Here is an 18,019-nt window from a genome sequence, read left to right as displayed (position 1 = left end):
CACTCAGTTTGAGGAAAGGGAGGTCAGGGGCTTGCTGTTTATACAGAGGAAAGAGGAGCTTTCATATTTACAGCCCCTGTGGTGTTCTCACAGCTCACACTTACGCTGGTCTACACCTAACTCTTAGGTCCACCTATCTTTGTCACGCACACTGTGAAAAATTTTGCCTCCCGAGCACTATAGTTAGGTCAACCTAACTTCCGGTGTATACAGAGACCTAGTTACCTCCTCTCAGAGAGGTGGATTACCTACGTCAATGGAAAACCCCCTTCTGTCAATGTAGGGAGTGTTTGTACTACAGCAGCACAGCTGCAGACTGTAGCTTTTCTACAGAAGCTGCTGTAGTGTAGACATACCCTTAGAGTACATCTGTGCAAACAGGAGAGGGAACTGCTAACGTGGACCTCCCATGCCATAAGATGCAGCTATATTTATTACACTTCTGTGCATGCTGATTATTTGTTAAACAAATCCCTGCCTCTGGATATTTCCTAAACAAAGAGTTATCAGAGAACATGTTCTCGCTGTAGGTTGCTGAATGAAAAATAACCATGGGAACAAATATTCATACTAATATCAACACACACGCAGCCTAGTTTTATGATCAACCCAACCAGTATCATCCGAAATGCTTCACCAACAGAAGATAACCTACAGTTCTGATGGTCAGAACAGTATTTAGGTCAATCAGTAAATAGATGACTAATTACCGGTAATCAAATAGCTACCTCTGTAACTTTTGATATTTTCCTTTGTGTCTCCGGTTGAAGCCCTGTATATTTTTTTCAAATGCATTGTTTGCAATCTTAAATATCCAGTGTTTGAAAGACATTAACACTCACGCCTGAGGTTTCTAATTTTTTTCAGTATAAATTAGTATTTGCAGTTTATAACCTGGTAGGACCTGTTCAGGCATCTTAGGATGAAAAAAGACATGCAAACTGTTCATGTTGCTTTTTGATTTTTGTACCCTGCTGCTAATGCTTTTTTGATGCACTTAGTCATTTTTCTGCAAGGAAGCACTATGATCAAAAGCTCAATGAAATTGCCCAGATAAAACGTTTTTAATGACTTGCTACTTTTTCCTCTTGTAAATTATCCCCTCATTTTTCTGCACATAAATTTTGGAAACTGAGAACAGTCTGTATGATTTCATCTTTTGTTGAAGCATTTCTCATTGAGATTATATTGCATTGCTGATAAGCCTTCTAAAAAACTACATTACAGGTTATTATGTTTTCTATTGATGACATTTAAGTCAAAACACCCTTTGAGAGATGACATTGCTTTACACTCTTGGAACCTATATTCCTTGTCTCAAGGAATGATGAGTATTTCTGCTTACTGATCACATTAGATGGTTCTAGTTATGATGTACATTTGTCTATAGTTGTTGTTGTTGTTGCCTGTTCTGCCAATAACACGGTACTGTTAACTGGAGATCTGTGTCTTTTAAAATTGTTCTAGAAGAATCTAGATAAATAAGACTGAAATTTATAAAATCTTTAATATTCGAGATGACATAGCTTTGGTATGTGACCAATATTCAAGGCATAATTGGGGAAAAAACAAACAAAAACTATTATGATTATGTTCTCCTTAGTGAATAATTATTTGGTAAAAAGTGAGAAAAACCATACTAGGTTTTTCTTTTCCATAATGAATTATGTACCTCTGGGAAGAACTGATGAGGGATTTTTGTTTTTCACAGAATTTTCTTCAAACAGCTGTATTTTTAAAACATCCTTATTTCCTGACAGGTTCAAGGAGATGGAACTATTGCTCTGCATTGTTTGGGGGAATAAATAATTCTAAATGTTACAGATATCAATGTTAGTTGGAAAACCGACATGCTAAAGATGGTTTGTCAAAACCCAATCTCCCCATTAATAGAGTTTTTACTTGCGGAGCAAAAATCGCTTTCCAAAACAGCTTCTGCTTTCTGGTAATATTTTGATCCACCATTTTGTTTAGTTTTCATAAAATATATCCTCGTGCCATTCTGTTCGGTGCAGGGTACAACTTTTAGTGACTTCTTTTTGGCTAGATGCTATAAATTAGATTGTTAAACCTGTGTATTTTTCAGAATTATATGTTTACAATGGAAACCTTGACATCTTACTTACTCACCTGATCCCAGCTGTTGTTTTTTCTGTATTAAGTTCCTTGCCCCTTTTATTATAACTTTACTTTCTAGAATAAAACTTGTTCAGAAGCTAAAAGATGCTTTTAAATGCAACCTTGGCAACTAGCTCTCCCACCTCAAGGCAGCCATCTCATCCAAACTGGGGCTTAAACTGAGTTAAGAGACCATGTTGAAACATGGGTTCATCATTCTAAACCAGCTCCTAACACAACTGGATTGACAAATATGCACGCGGCCAGACCATGTTACAACTAATACATATATTTAAATATTCTAATCTAAGACCCTATGGCTAGCCAGCATTTTGTTAGGATTGGTTCTAGCTAGACATTTGTTTAAACACATTTTTCAAACTCATTTTGAAGTCGAACGCAGAGAGGGTCAAAATCCAAGGACATCTGCTCCTTCCAGCCTGAAAAACAAGAACAAGAGCCATTGTTTACGAATAAACAGTTTTTTCCCTTTATTTAGTCAAGGATTTTTTTCTTGATAAAGGTGATTGGGTCACCTGGATGGACTGAATAACATGCATCTTGCAGCAATGGGGGGAGGGGGAAACAGCTAAAAAGGCTCAGGTCTAAACATAGCCCGAGAGTGTAGTGTGAGGAACTTGCGGTTAGACTATTGTCATTTAATATAAAAAAATAATTTTAACTGGTACATAGAGCTTTTCTTTCTCAAAATGCTTTACAAATATGAATCTCTACAACTCTTCTGTGAGGGAGGCAAATGTTATCCCCATTTTACAGCTCTGGAAACCAAGGCACAGAGAAGTTTTGGCTTGCCAAAGCCACACATCAAGCCAAATTGAAAGCCAGGATTAGAACATGGTATCGCCCATCTCTCAGGCCTGTGCTCAAACCACTGGATCATCCATACTGCTTCCCAGCTCTGGAAAAATTCATCTTATATGATTACTCAGGTGAGCCATGGCCTAATCCAATACCAATTGAAGACACTGATTACCATCTTTTCCCCAAGCGAGCCAGGACTTCTTTTTTAGATTGGGTAGGGTTGTTTGTTTTTTGTTTTGCTTTTTTTATAGTATTATTTTCTGAGTGTAGGTTTTTTCCTTCTGTGATTGTTTTTCCTATTTAATTGTAGCATTAGAACATTTTATGCTAGTATCTTTAATCAGCATTCATTCTTACATGTCTGTGTCTTCAGCTGCACACAATAGTAATGAACTCCAACAGAAATAAATACTTTATCTTTTAGACAGAAAGCAGCCAGCAATGTGACCTCAGCTCAGTTCTAAATCCAGCTACATTCTTAACACACACTGTATTGTTGTAAACAAGTTTGGGATTATTGGTAGAGAAATCTTCATAAATGGCTAATATGGAAAAACAGTGGAGGTATATGCAGAGTTCCCAGAGGCTAGCATATTGGACTCTTATCCTTGACTTTCCAAAAACAAAGCAAAGTTATGGGTACAGGGAATGAGTCTAATACTGACTCCTGCATGTCTTTTGTAAACCATCATTTTCTTCTTGCGCAATCAGTCTGACTTTAGAATTAAAGAGGCTAAATGCTGTGCTGCAAAAAGGATTATTGATGGGAGGAAAAAACCCTGAACAATTACTCTGACAGAAGAGAGAGTATGTAGTTGCTGCAGTGGACAAACTGGGTTAGATACATTGGGTTAGATTGTGGCAAACCCTGCATGGGAGGACGTGGAGCAAAGAGATTTCTCTTCTTCACCCCGTGTAGAGACTGCCGTGGAAGGACAGGCCTTTTGGACAGGCTAGGGACACTAGCTGATCCCTATTTCAAGGGAGATGGTATCTTTGTTTGTTCTTAAAATATTCAAACAAAAAGCATACAAAAGAACTCTTGCCAATTAATCATTGAGTGCCTCAGTTTTCCTGTCTGTAAAATTGGGATTATGATCTTTACCTGTTTTGTAAAACGTTATGAGATATGCACCACCACTGTATAAGTAGTGAAACAATAACAGGCATTTCTAAAAACACTTTACCTTTCCTCTGAAGAACAAATCTTGGTAGTTGTACTTAAGGGGATGCATACATGTCCATGCTGTCATGGCAAGTGCTAAATTCAAAGGACACTGATGATTATAGAATGGAAGCAAGCATCTTGTTCCTTAAAACAAAAATAATTTTGTACATTTACAGAAGTTGATCCGGATGTCAGACATCTTTTATTCTAGATTCTTGCTTAAGGAATGGCGAATGTGTCTGTTTTGTGGGGGTAGCGGGGGAAATAAATTCTGTTCTTTGTAAATATGAGAGCAAATTAAAATGAAAGGGATGGTCAAAAAGTGGAGTAGAAATGGTTTCAATCAAAGATTGTCCTGATTTTTTTTTTTTTTTAAATTTCATCAAAATTTGAAAAATTTTGACTGGTTCTAGTAAATAGTGTTCAGCACATTATTCAAATATTAAGCAAATGTAGAGTTTTTTGTATGGTTAAATATAAAGTATTTCACAAGTGTATTATTATTAAAAACTGTATTGTGAATGTATTAAAGTTGAAACGTATTTTAGAACAGTTTCCAGTGCTTTTATAAAAATGGTAACTGAACGGCTTAAGGAATTAGGTAAGATAAGATAGTCTTTCTCCTTTAGGACATTGTTTTTGGCCAGATTTGAAATGAATATGACATTTCTTTGGAGGCTCCTGTGAAATAAGGAGGTAGTCTGAGTTCTTAATGGGTACGCATCCACATCACAAAAATCACCAAACCTAATTAACACTGTTGTTTCAGCCTCAGCAGCATGGTTCAGATTTGAATGAACCATGTTGTCTCTCATAGGAATACTCTGTTCATAGAATCATGGACATCAGAGATGGTAAAGACCTGTCAGGTCATCTTGTCTTTGGGAATGTGGGATTTTTCCTTCAGGTCAAAGTAGAGACATATTGGTGGAGCAGCCTGGAAAAGTTTGTACTACGGCTGCTTATGCTGTGTATGTTCTTTGGATAAACAGAGGGCTTCAGTCTCCAGGGCTGTCATTCAGGCTCCTTTCATGAGTATTAAGTTCACTCTTTTTGCACGCACACAAACCAGAGCAGCACATCGCTTGTCACTGTTTTCTCATGTAAATGCCTTGGCTGTTGAATGGTTACTAGGGTGCATACATAAGTGATAAGGCATTGAAGTGTCTTAAATATTATAAGGTGTTTGTCAGCCTTTGAAATCTGGTACTATGTCTGAGGACCATTTAAAACTGAAATGGTATCTGGAAGGGATGTAAATATAATTTTAAAAAGTACCTGTTTAAATTATTAAAATTTAATCGGTTAACTGGTTAACCAGTTTGGACCTCACGATGCCTAGGATGGTGCGTCTCCCCTCCCTCTTTGCCCCGGACAGACTGGGAAGGGCAGCTGAACTCATACTGGGGGTGACACAACAAGTCTAGCCAGGAGAGCCTGGGGCAGTTGAGTGATCCCAGCACCCCCCTCGCATCATCAGTACCCAGGGAAAGAGGCCCCAGGTATCTAGTTTGTCCCAGTGTGGCCTCTGCAGATGCTCTGTGCCACCCCAGCAGCAGCTTCCCTTCCCTTCAAATATCAGCTGAAGCCACAGCACCAGTGGCACAGGCAGAGGCGAGGGGCTACTTTACCCCCCGTTAATATCGACCCAGCCCTTTTAAGAGGGTGCTGGCCTCCCAGTGGCCTCTTGTGATGCCTGCCCCTTCCTGGCTGCCATAATTACCTCCTGCCAGCATCCCAAAAATGACATCTCTGCTTCAGGAAAACCTGTTCGAGACCTGGCACAGCCCCCAGCTGGACTTCTACCAGCTGATTGTCACCCGGAAGGAGGTGGGTGAACGAGAGAGGGTTAATGATAAGACTGGTACTTATCAGTCAACCGTTTAATATTTTATTTCCCTGGTATCTGGAGGGCATAGGCATGCAGACAATGACCAGCTGGTTGCAAAGGCCCAGACATCTGAGCACAGTTCTGTGAGTTTGGCATTTCTTTCCTCTTGAAGAATGTGAGGTTTCCTCTTTCTTGAAACCTCCTACAGTTCTGAGAAACTGATGAGAAGCTATTTGGAGTTGCTATAAATATACATTTAAATACTCTTTGGAATTCTATTAAATAACTTGGAAAGAAGCTTTAGTCCTTTTAAAATGGGAGGTTGCTCCTAGATGGCAAACTAGTAAAACCATAAATATTAACTGATTCTTTTTTATTCTAGTTTACTAATTAATAATAAGAACAATAATGAAATATTGGGCAAATACAGATTGCAATAAAGAAATGAGATTCCTCTAATTTTAAAATAGTTCTTGAACAATTACTTTTATTCAAAAGGGGGGTGAGGGTTAAAATTTTATCTTAACTCCCATTTTCATTGTATCTAAACTTACTAAATTACAACTACTGACCTTTTATTATAAGATGTCTTTATTACTGCTGCAGATTCCCTCACCAGTCGTACCAGTTCTATCTCTAGCAGTGTGATATAGCTGTGTGGTTCTCCCCTAAGCCATTAAGGCGGGCTCAGATCACTGCTACTTTGATATCGTGACCTGGTCAATAGGACCAGAGTGATAAAATATAGCTTTTGAGAGCAGTGAGAAACACATTCTGGCATATGACAGCACCTTTGGGCTTAGCTGTTGGGAAGATATGTATTTCACTAGGATGTAAAATAAATACTGAAATATGTTTTCTTCCATTCTTTCCACTTCAGTAATAAAGCTCTTAAAGGAGGAAAAATGTGTAATTTTTTTTTAATTTGTAGATTAATGAGTAGAATTATTATGGAGAGTGAATCCAAGGTATAGTAAGGCTTTATGGGTGCACTCTGTATTGAAGTCAGTGGGAGTTTTCCATTGACTTCAATAGAGGCATTTACATCAAGGCTAGACAGTTATGTGTTGATGGCCAATTAAGGACACTTCACTGTAACGATGGGCCATAGAAGAAACTTATCCTGCCCAGATAGCTCTCCCTGAGGATGCCTCAGACACTGAGTGGCCAATGGCCCACCCCTGTGATCCAGCCAACTATGTGAGGACATGTGATCCTGGACTCCATCTTTGGCCAGTCACTTTCCACAAACAGCGGCTGTGGGCTTTGATTGGGACAGTACAGTAAAATTCCAAGCACATGGCAGAGGATATAAAAAGACACCTGAGACATCTCCTTTTTGTCTTCATTTCCTATTTCATTTCTCTGGATTGGATTTTTAACAAGGAAGCTCTAAACAAGGACTGATGATCCCCAATCTACTTGGGTGATTCTAGAGAGACTTTTGCAAGCTAGCAGTTCATTCCATCACTGCTATGATCCTGATCTATGAACACTGAAAGTACTTGTATGTATATGATCTGTTAACCATTCAATAACACTCTTCTTTTAGATTATTAAACCTTTAGTTTTTAGCTACTAAAGGATTGGCATCGGCATGATTATTGGGTAAGATCTGAGTTATATATTGACCTCGCTAAGTGGCTGATGCCTGGGGATTGGAAGGATCCTATATCTGATTAAATTGGTTTTCAGTAACCACTCATCATAAAGTCCAGCGTCTGGGTGGTGCTTTCCTACCTCTCATGGATGTTGAGGCTTAATTTCACTGATTTTTGTAAAGTGTTTTAAAATCCTCAGGTGGAAAGTGCTATAGGAGTAGTCCAAAGTATTATTAATAAATTGAGGCAGAGACAAAGCATTGAAAATTCCAACTCAAAAGATTAATGCTTCAGTAAGTTATGCATGTGTGGAAACAAGGGATTGTAATGGAAGCTGCTTTGCCACGTTGGTCTACTAAATACCAGTTTGGGTAGATAGCCAAAGAAAAGACATCTACAGAATTATTGTGACAATCAAGGTCAGAGACCATGCATCAACTCTAGTGAAAATGACCTCTGGAAATAACTCTGTTATTAGGGAAGTGTTTGCATCTGACCATTCATTTGTTCAGAATTCTATGTAAATATATATATATATTTCTTTTCAACAGAGCAGAAAAGCTACAGTTGCTTAACCACAGGCCAATGACCGCAGTTGAGATACAGCTGGTAAGTTACAGTTCTCCTAACTGCGTAAATCCATATATTAATGCATCTTTAATCTTGCAGATCAATTGAATAATCGTTTGCTCATGGTCACTAACTGATAGGACCTCTGTACACATCTTTATATTCATGTTTTCTGATTTTGTTTTCTTTCCTCTCTGCTTCCCCTAAGAGACCTCTCTATAAGACTTACCCCTCTTCCTCTCAGAACCCACAGCAGGGGCAACTCTTCACTCTCACGTTTGTGTCAATGTTTCAGATGGAAAATAGCCATCAGAATTGTTAAATGGAGGTATAATATCATGTCCTAGGAATACATTTACCTAAGGGTTTCTTCTGTTGCTTTGTAAAGTCAAATACTTTGGAATATGAAATTTGATTTAGAAAACTACTGTGGTATATTCCTTTTCATTATTTTTCTAAGGTACAAGGAAGGCAAACATTTGGGAGAGAACAATAGTTAGCAATGTCTGCCGCTGTGCTTTTGAAGTGACCGTGTAGCATGAGAACTCTACAGTGGGAAGAAGAAAAGGAGTACTTGTGGCACCTTAGAGACTAACCAATTTATTTGAGCATAAGCTGGGAAGCTATCAGTTGGAAGTCATCCATTATCAATCTGCTGGAACATAACGTTTGGATAAAGGAATATTACAGATAAAAAGGGATAGATAGGTTAAATGTTCTCCAGAGCATCGTGTAAAGAACACAAATGCTGTATTAATAAGGAGATTATTGTAACAAGGCTATTCCTCTAATAAGGCTGTCTTGCATGGAGAACATCTGTTGATTGTGTAATAGCCGGATTGTATTCTGTTGCAAAAGTGTATGGGTTAGAAGTGGATGCTAATAGGACTGCATCCTTACTTCTCATATTCCTTGATAGCCAAGAACTAGCATTTCTAGCAGTGAAAACAGCTGATCTGATATCCCAGGAACTGCTATTGTCAAGTTTATCTACAAGTTAATGCCACTTTCTGCAGCTGCAAACAAGAGTATGAAGGCTTCACTCGTTTTGTTAGGCAGCTTTTCAGAAGAGATGAAGTAGAGCCTTCAAATGTTTTAGAATTTCTCTCTATTTCTGTTAGCTTCCTGTATTGCACTTACAATTCATTAGGTTTCAGCACAGTTCACATTCTATCTTCTCTTCTTCTTCTTAAAATGTACTCATCTTATTGTCACTTTCAAGACATCCTTTGTATTTGACTGCTTCCTCAGTCACTAATTCTCTTGTCTAGCCACATAACATGAATGCATCTGATGAAGTGAGCTGTAGCTCACGAAAGCTTATGCTCAAATAAATTTGTTAGTCTCTAAGGTGCCACAAGTACTCCTTTTCTTTTTGTGATAACATGGAGTGTATCTGTTTATGCTCCAATATCCAGCTATCAGTTTCAGCTTCAGGTCCATGAGGCAAGTTAAGCAAAATATGACTTTTGAGTTGGAGTAAAGTTACTGCACTGGTACATCATTTGTACCTCAATTCTTTCAAGGTTTAGCAATATAAAAGTTAAAATTGCTCTATTAAAACTGATGAGTTGCGGCAATAAAACAAGTTAAATGCGAATTCACCAATTTTGGTACGTAACCATTCTCTAAGTAACCCAAAGCAATCTGTTATATAATTAGAAATTGCTCTTAGGAGGTAATGTGATGTTACAGTTGGCAACTAATCTTGAGTTCATCCCCAAACTGTACCCCAGACTAGACAATAGAATGAATTATTGATGTATCTGTGCAAGTTTTTCCAACATCAGAATAGGTTAAGATGAGTGGATTGCTCATATGTACACATGGCATTGCCAAAGTAAGTCAGCAGAAAACTTAAACTACATAGATCCTTCATTAAACTAATCAATCTTTGGGGAGTAACAAATATTAGGCTGTCACAGGCCATTTTTGTGAAGGTTGCCTTTGGGATCTGTGTAATGAATGGCTGTTTACTGATATAATGGCAAGAGTTAGTGTTACAGCATCCTCAAGCAAGTAGAACCTCCATGTATTTATAAGGAATTTAATTCATAAAAACAGAAGCCACTGGGAGTTTTGTCATTCACTTTAGGAGGACAGGGATTGTCTATACACAAGTTTCCATGAAAGCAAGTCTGTTAGCTGGATTAGAGGATTTGAAAGGCAAAATATACAAGTAAATTAATATGAACTCTAAAATGATCTTGATTGCACTGTGAACTTTTTTTTCTTAAAAGCTTTGACTCATCCCTGGCTACAGATCTGCAGCAATAGATACAGAACATTTTTAACAATAAGTTTCACAAAAAGCAGGTGAATTAATTCAATTTTAAAAAGAGACACCTTCTGGAACTAGTTATAAAACAAACCATGTCCCCAAAAGTGTGTTTAAGTATGTGTGTGTATGTGTAATTTCCCCAATTTATTTTGAGTAATTTATGTAAAACGGTATTTAGTACTATTTGTTTTCTTTTTGGCTTCAAGTCTTTTTATCCTCTCCTGTACAATTCCTGCCCTGTAATAGTGCACAAGATATAAATCAGGGTAACTATATTTAATCTAAAAGACCTCTCCACAGAAAGATGCATCTTTTTTGGTTTAATTCAGGTCTTTTTTGTTTATGTCCTCCTCTTGCATAATCATTCCACTTTGTTTATAGTTGCCTTCTCCAGATTGTTGCTGAGATAGTTTTTAAACAATAACAACAAAAGCAGCATGAAATTCTAATCCTTATCCCACTGGATTAAACACTGTATGCAATACAGCTATCTTGACCTCTAGCTTTAATCTCAAACATATGTTGTTCATGGCTCAGTGACTCACACAGAGAAAGAAAAAAGAAAGACAGTAATGTTGATCTAACCATGACATGGGTTCCAACTTTATGTAACGCTTAACAATGATGTGGTAGAAGAGTGAGGAGCTTCTCTTTAAAGAACAGATTGTTCCATATCTGTCTCTCATTGGAGCAGTAGGTGTTAATTTTGCATATTTTAAAACTAGACTTCCACACCTGGGAGTTCACTGCCTCATGGTATCCACTCCAGGCAACCAAACTGGCAGATTGTCATTTATTGTTGACCAGAGAATAATAACACCTATTGCTCTGGAAAATGCAAAAAGCTGGAAGGTTTAAACATTTCATGTTCTCAACAATGTACTTTGCGTACTTGTCTAGTTTCCTATCACAAGGAGATGAATCCAGCCACTCAGTCTTTTGCTGTATTTCTTTTTCTTATGGTCTGTCTTATTTGTATGTTTGTGCTGAACATCTTGGAATTACTCTACATTTGAGGAAACTGCAAGTATTTCCTTGCTTAAAGTGTCTCCTACATTCGAACAAAAGAATATTGTGATTGGTAGCTCTGAGAAGTACCAAAATGCACCTTTTCTCTTTTTCGTTATTGATTTTTGCATTTAATAGTCTTGAAACTATTATCTACAAAAAAACAATAATGTGCAACCCACAAATTGTTCTCTTCACTGGCACTAAGTCTTATTAGCACATCAAAAATTGTTCACCAGTGCAGGGTATTTTAAAGTTCCTTGTATTGTTTATTCTCCAGCATTTGCAATATATATTTGTGGATCAAATGCCTAAGGAAACAGCCGTTTTTCAGCTGAAAATATTTTATTCAATCACATTACAGAACAGTGCTCACTTACAATATCTTTTCTCCGGACTCCTGCATTGAACCTATCATAGTGACCACTGCTGAGCAGGAGAAAAAAATCGTGACTGTTGCTCATAGTATTAACATATCACATTGGAATGTAATAATTGAATTGAAGTATTTGTCTATGTCAAATGGGAAGCATGATTGACTACAGCATGGCAATACATTTGATCTTGTTAGCCCCACAATTGCATTTTCCTGAAAAAAAAAAACCAGACCCATGTATTCATATATATTGTGACAGGGTCGGGCCAGATGGCTATAGGAGAGTGATTTTTTTTTTTCTCACAAGAAAAGTTGATTTTTTATTTATTAGGCAGACAGTACAAAGAGATTCACTTAGATTTCTGACTCTGTGCTTGTGCCTTCAACACTTTCACAACAATCTCCTCTTCAATAAGGAAAGCTCATTTGATTCTGTCATGGACACATTTAGCACACATGGAACCGCCATGGGCTCTGCTAATATGCTTCTTTGTTTTTGACAACCTCATAAGGACTTTAGGGCACACAGCACGAACACCGCGAAGTCTTCCTGGACACACACCACATGCAGACTTCGGTGCCTTGCCAACTTTCTTAGTGTAAAGAAGGCAGATATATTAGCCCCAGGTTAAGTAGGTCTCTTTTCCCTGGGTAAGGTAACAGGGAAGGTTCCAGAACAATCAGGAACTTTCTGGAAACAATTGAGGCAGACAGGCTGATTACAACACCTGCAGCCAATCAAGAAGCTGCTAGAATCGATTAAGGCAGGCTAATCAGGGCACCTGGGTTTAAAAAGGAGCTCACTTCAGTTTGTGGTGTGCGTGTGAGGAGCTGGGAGCAAGAGGTGCAAGAAGCTGAGAGTGAGAAGGCGTACTACTGGAAGACTGAGAAGTACAAGCATTATCAGACATCAGGAGGAAGGTCCCGTGGTGAGAATAAAGAAGGTATTGGGAGGAGGCCATGGGGAAGTAGCCCAGGGAGTTGTAGCTGTCACACAGCTGTTACAGGAGCCACTGTAGACAGCTGCAATCAACAGGGCCCTGGACTGGATCCCGGAGTAGAGGGCGGGCCTGGGTTCCCCCCATCCTCCCAACTCCCTACTTGATACCGGAGGAGTTGACCTGGACTGTGGGTTCCACCAGAGGGGAAGGTCTCTGGCCTTTTCCCCGATCTACTAGGTGGATCAGCAGAGACTGTGGGGATTGTTCTTCTTCCTTTCCCCATGCTAGCCAGTGATGAGGCTAACTGAGTGAATGGCAGATTTGAGCCACGAAAGTGGCCAAACTGAGGGCTGCCGTGAGCCTCTGAGGTGAGAAAATCTGCCAATAAGTGCAGGAACCACCAAGGCAGAGGAGGAACTTTGTCACAATACAAATGCAACTCGTATGCTACAGCATCCGCAACAGAGAGATTTTACAATGATTTAGGGTAGCGAAAAGGTGAGTGCTGAAATGCAGCAGCATCTTTGGAATTATTTATTAGAACCAGTAGCATAGACACTATGATTTATTGCATTTCTTCCACTTTGATTTTAATTAGGTTCTTACTCTGAGCCTTGAGAGAGACACGTGTCTGTCTGGTTGTATTGGAGAGTGTTTTTTAACATGTACCTTCTGTTACTGTAATGCCAGGTGCTTTACACTAGTCACATGAAGCTTTTTTAAAGCCCACCTGTATCTCCAAACACAATATAAACACGGAGAACATAGTAAACATTAAAAATGTCCAGTCCAATTGAAATGTTGGCTGACTATGCCATGCTGTCGACATGGCATCATTTGCTGAGGTAATCTATCTCCTTTTGGATTGTGTGGTCCTGCCAATAAATACACTATATATAATCCATTGACCAAAAAAAATATTATTTTTCCCAGCGTGAAGTTTTGCATTCCCTTCTGCTTAGAGTTTGTATTTGTTGCTTTTACAACTTTAGCTAGTTGCAGGATAGAGGTTAGCAGGACTGCTTTATAATCCATAAATGATTTGGTATTTGTTCCTTTGTTTGTGAACCTTTAGATATAAATGTTAGTACTTAAAATGTTTGTTTCTTTCCCTCCTTTTGTGTTTTTCCTTCTATATTATTTTTTCTGCGAGGTTAGTGTTTCCTCGAGAGACTACTATACAGTAATCAGGGAGCATTTTGTCGTCTTGTAAATCAGGAGCCTGTGTGTAAATCAGAAGACTGTGTGCTAAAGTCTGGAGCACTTAGAATGAGCCACTGAATCTCCTTCTGTTTCCTTGGTTTGATGTTTTTATTTGACTCCTTTCCATTTGTCTCTTTGTCTGTATCTCGGTCATGCTTAATCTTTTGCATTTCTCCTTTAACATGTTACTTTGCTGTTTTCTAATTGCATAATACATTTCATGTCATTACACTTGCTGTTTTTTTTTTTTGCTGGGGAGGAAATCTAATTTTCTAGTTTATTCTTTTGATCCTTGAACTCTTTGGTTATACTGCACCTCTGCAGAAGAATGGACCTCAATAGCAAGCGCTCAGCCCATCCCAAACACAAAGACTTTGTGTGTTGGCCCCATTCCAATATATAAGAACTTCTAAAGAAGAACGAGGGTGCATGCTTAAGTCACTGTTTGGAATCAACCAGTCCTACAAGATTTCCTTATTCAAGTATTATTATTAATGTCAGCATGACTATTCACATGAGGAGTTGCAGCAGGATTAAACACTACAGTTTACCAAATGAAACAACACTCTGGACAATTAATGCACTATCATTAGCACTGAGAAATTAATCATTCAGTCTTAACTAGCTCTAAGGAGCAAAAGATCTGTCTCTTTTTGTATGTTTGTACAGTGCCTAACACAATAGGGCTCTGGCCCTACAATAATACTTACTAATTGATAATGTAACACTATAATATGGTGCACAACCAGGTAGACCAATCTCTCTTTCTACAGCACTGTTAGTAATAGGATGACAGGTCAGTTGTTTGAATTCAAGCCTTTTCAGTTGCTTTAGCAAGGAAAAGTAAACTGAAAAAAGTTTCAAAGTTTTGAGGATCTTAATTTTGGATTTAGGTGCCTAAAATGGCAATTAGGTGCCTAAATCCCTTTGTGGATCTAGCTTATTGTGTCAACAGATATGAGTGGCCCCCAAGATATCATTTATAATTCCCATGGAAATTTTAACTTCAGAAAAAAAATCAAAAGTATGACAGTCTGGAAGTGAATAGTTAAGAGATGCAGCCATTTTCTTCCTGCCATATGTGTCTCCAAACTTGCTATCAACCCATGCAAGTTACACCCTCCCACGTTGCCAGTACTATATCCCCCTGTGTTGTGTTCTAAAATAATAATATGTTGTTGAATGCATGCAGGAGAATTAATATACTGCTCACTCCTTTAGAGCGAACTGTTTCAAAATTAAGTACTTAGCGGGCCTTAGCGTATGGCAGAGCTCCCTAAGTTTTCTGCTAGTGCAGTGTGTTGAATTAATAGTTAAACTTTTTATGAATAAAAAGAAAAACCGTAAAGGTGGGACTCTGCGAAGCATTCAGTGTTGGCCTAACTGTTCCCTTTGAAGCATGGCAAAGACTCCCATTGATTTCAGTCAGAACAGAGACCAGTGCTGAGCACTCTTAAAAATCCCCCCAAAATGTTTATTTAAAAATAACACCCCTAAAAACTAACAAATAAAACCTAAAAGGCATTTCTTTCCTCCACAGGCTAACAGGAAAAAAAAGAAATTTGGAATCTCTATACCAAAGACAACATTTGCAAAAGCACCTAAGTTCCTTTTTCAAAAATGATCTAAGCACTTAAGCGCTTACGCCTATTAACTTTAGGCACCTAAGTCACTCAGACATTTTTTGACAATGTTATGCCAAGTCACGTTAGGGAGGTCCTGAGCCCAAAGTCTTAGAAAAATGTCCAAAAGAAACTTCTGCCAAATGTTCATAACATTATAACTTTAAAACTGGCTCATTTTTAACACATTTTCTTTAAAAATACTAATGTACCCTGGGATGACATATGGAAAGCGACACTTTAGAAAATAAGTTTCTTTTTGGAGAAGATGGGGGTCTTACAAATCTGGCTTATAGTGTGGAGAGCTAGTTCCCATCATAACTATGGAGCAACTATCATTCCGCAGTACATTTTTTATCATCAAGATTCAGCTTTTTAAAAGCAAAAGTTTGCATAATGAGCTCAGACAATGTGTAATGTCCAGGTAATGCAGCACCTCCTAACTGGGTAAATCTTCCCTCTGGAGGTGAGGGAGGAAGTGTGGATTTTACAATGACAGTAGGTTGTTTTGGATTTGCAGATGGTAGAGGAAAGTGAAGAAAGACTAACAGAAGAGCAGATTGAGTCACTTCTTCAGACACTTTCCAGCATTCTTCCAGGAAACCCAGAGGAAGAGCTGCAGAGACAGGCGACAATGGCAGCTGAAGAAGAAGGTGACCCAGAATAGACAGCATCTGAACCTAAGTTGGCAACATCATCAAAAGCTTAATGAGAAAAGAACCAGCTAAACTTTCTGATTGCAAAGACCAGGTCTGGGGTTTTTCACCCAGGGCTTAATCTTGTGTGACATCGTTGTACAGTACGTTAATGTTTTGTTGTGTAAATCATAAGAGCAACAGTTGTTTATAAGAAACATAAATCAAAGGAGAGCTCTCATGTCAGCCTGTTTTGAGATGTGAGAAAGATAGTAACTGGCTTCATAATACAGGAGTTTGTGAAATAGTGAAAATAAACATTATGCTTGAATATTCTTTTTTTCCATTACCCATGTAACAGCTGTTCTTTTTTGAGGAGGGTATATGCAGCTGGCAGTGTTCTCATTATCATAGCAATACACTATAATTATAATTGATTTCATATGTTTTTGAATTACTCAACTGTTTTTCAGAGTGCAGTTTACAATGCAGTGCAAATTGTGTGTGGAAGAAGCCATTTCAGGGTATCAGTACACAGTTAGAATAAAGTTTAAAAACTGTTTAATATCCATATAAGATCAGTAGTAATAATAGATCCTTATAACTACTAATATCTTTAGGGTTATACCATGGAAGTGGAGGAATGTAAAGGCTGTATTGATATGGTAACTAGTCTCAAGGACACCTCTGATATGACCCTATGCTTATTTTAAATATAGGGCCAGATCCTCAGCTGATGTAAATGGACAGAATCCCATCAAAATCAAGAGAGTGATGCTGATTCACACCAGTTGAGGATCTGGCCCATGAAGTTAGGGTTCTCAGTAATACAAACAAAAAAATTTATAAGTCTAAGGCTGCTGTTTTCCTTTGAAATCACCTGTTGTCTAGGTCTAACACAGGGGTGGGCAAACTTTTTGGGCCGAGGGCCACATCTGGGTGGGGAAATTGTATGCAGGGCTGGGGCAGAGGGTTGGGGTGTGTGGGGGGGGTGCAGTGTGCAGGAACGGGCTCAGGGCAAGGGATTGAGGCAGAGGTGGGGTACAGGGTGTATGAGGGGGCTCAGAAGGGGGTTGAGGTGCAGGAGGGGTGCAGACTGGGAGGGAGCTCAGGGCACGGGGTTGGGGTGCAGGAGAGGTGCGGGGTGCGACGGCTCAGGGCTGGGGGTTGGGGTGCAGGAGGGGTTCAGGGTGCGATAGGGCTCAGGACAGGGAGTTGGGGCGCAAGAGGCGTGTGGGGTGCGGCGGGGGCTCAGGGCAGGGGGTTGGGGTGCACAGTGCAGCAGGGGGCTGAGGGCAGGGAGGAGGGGTGCGAGGTGCAGGCAGGGGGCTCAAGGCAGGGGGTTGTGGGGGACGGGGTGCAGGAGGGGTTCGGGCTCCGGCTTGGCACCACTTACCTAAAGTGACTCCGGTGTGGCAGCGGCGCACACTGGGGCCAGGGGCAGGCTCCATGTCCCTGCGCGTCCCCTGGGGGAGTGGGGGGCACAGGGCTCTGCATGCTGCCCTTGCCACGCCTCCAGGTACCTCCCCCGAAGCTCTCATTGGCTGTGGCTCCCTGTTCCCATTGGGGCCTGGAGGCAAGGGCAATGCATGGAGCCCTCTTCCCTTCCCTCCCCACCCAGGCCCCAGGGACATGGTGCCAGCTACTTCTGAGAGTGGTGTGGGGCCTGCGGTACAATGGGGGGCAATCCTGCGGGCCGGATCCAAAGCTCTGAGGGGCCAGATCCAGCCTGCAGGCCGTAGTTTACCCACCCCCGGTCTAACATGTAGAAGATTGCACAGTCCACATGAGCTATGCTGTCATGGCACACCTGGGTGAGTTAATCATGACATGACAGCCTTAA

General features: G+C 39.6%; 1 protein-coding gene across 1 annotated transcript in view; it reads left to right on the top strand.

Moving 5' to 3' along the window:
• Window positions 1-16,507, top strand: part of CRCP (CGRP receptor component) — a 40,976-nt gene extending 24,469 nt beyond the window's left edge. Inside the window, exons 5-6 of the mRNA XM_073315997.1 lie at window positions 8,092-8,149; window positions 16,062-16,507. Coding sequence (XP_073172098.1) covers window positions 8,092-8,149; window positions 16,062-16,208 — 205 coding nt within the window. The 3' untranslated portion in view covers window positions 16,209-16,507. The remainder of the gene's footprint in view (window positions 1-8,091; window positions 8,150-16,061) is intronic.
• The last annotated feature ends 1,512 nt before the right edge of the window (window positions 16,508-18,019 follow it).

This window comes from Lepidochelys kempii, chromosome 17 (assembly GCF_965140265.1).
Source record: "Lepidochelys kempii isolate rLepKem1 chromosome 17, rLepKem1.hap2, whole genome shotgun sequence".
Lineage (NCBI taxonomy): Eukaryota > Metazoa > Chordata > Testudines > Cheloniidae > Lepidochelys > Lepidochelys kempii.
Note: the sequence above shows the minus strand (reverse complement) of the source record. Positions and strands in the feature narration are given on the sequence as shown.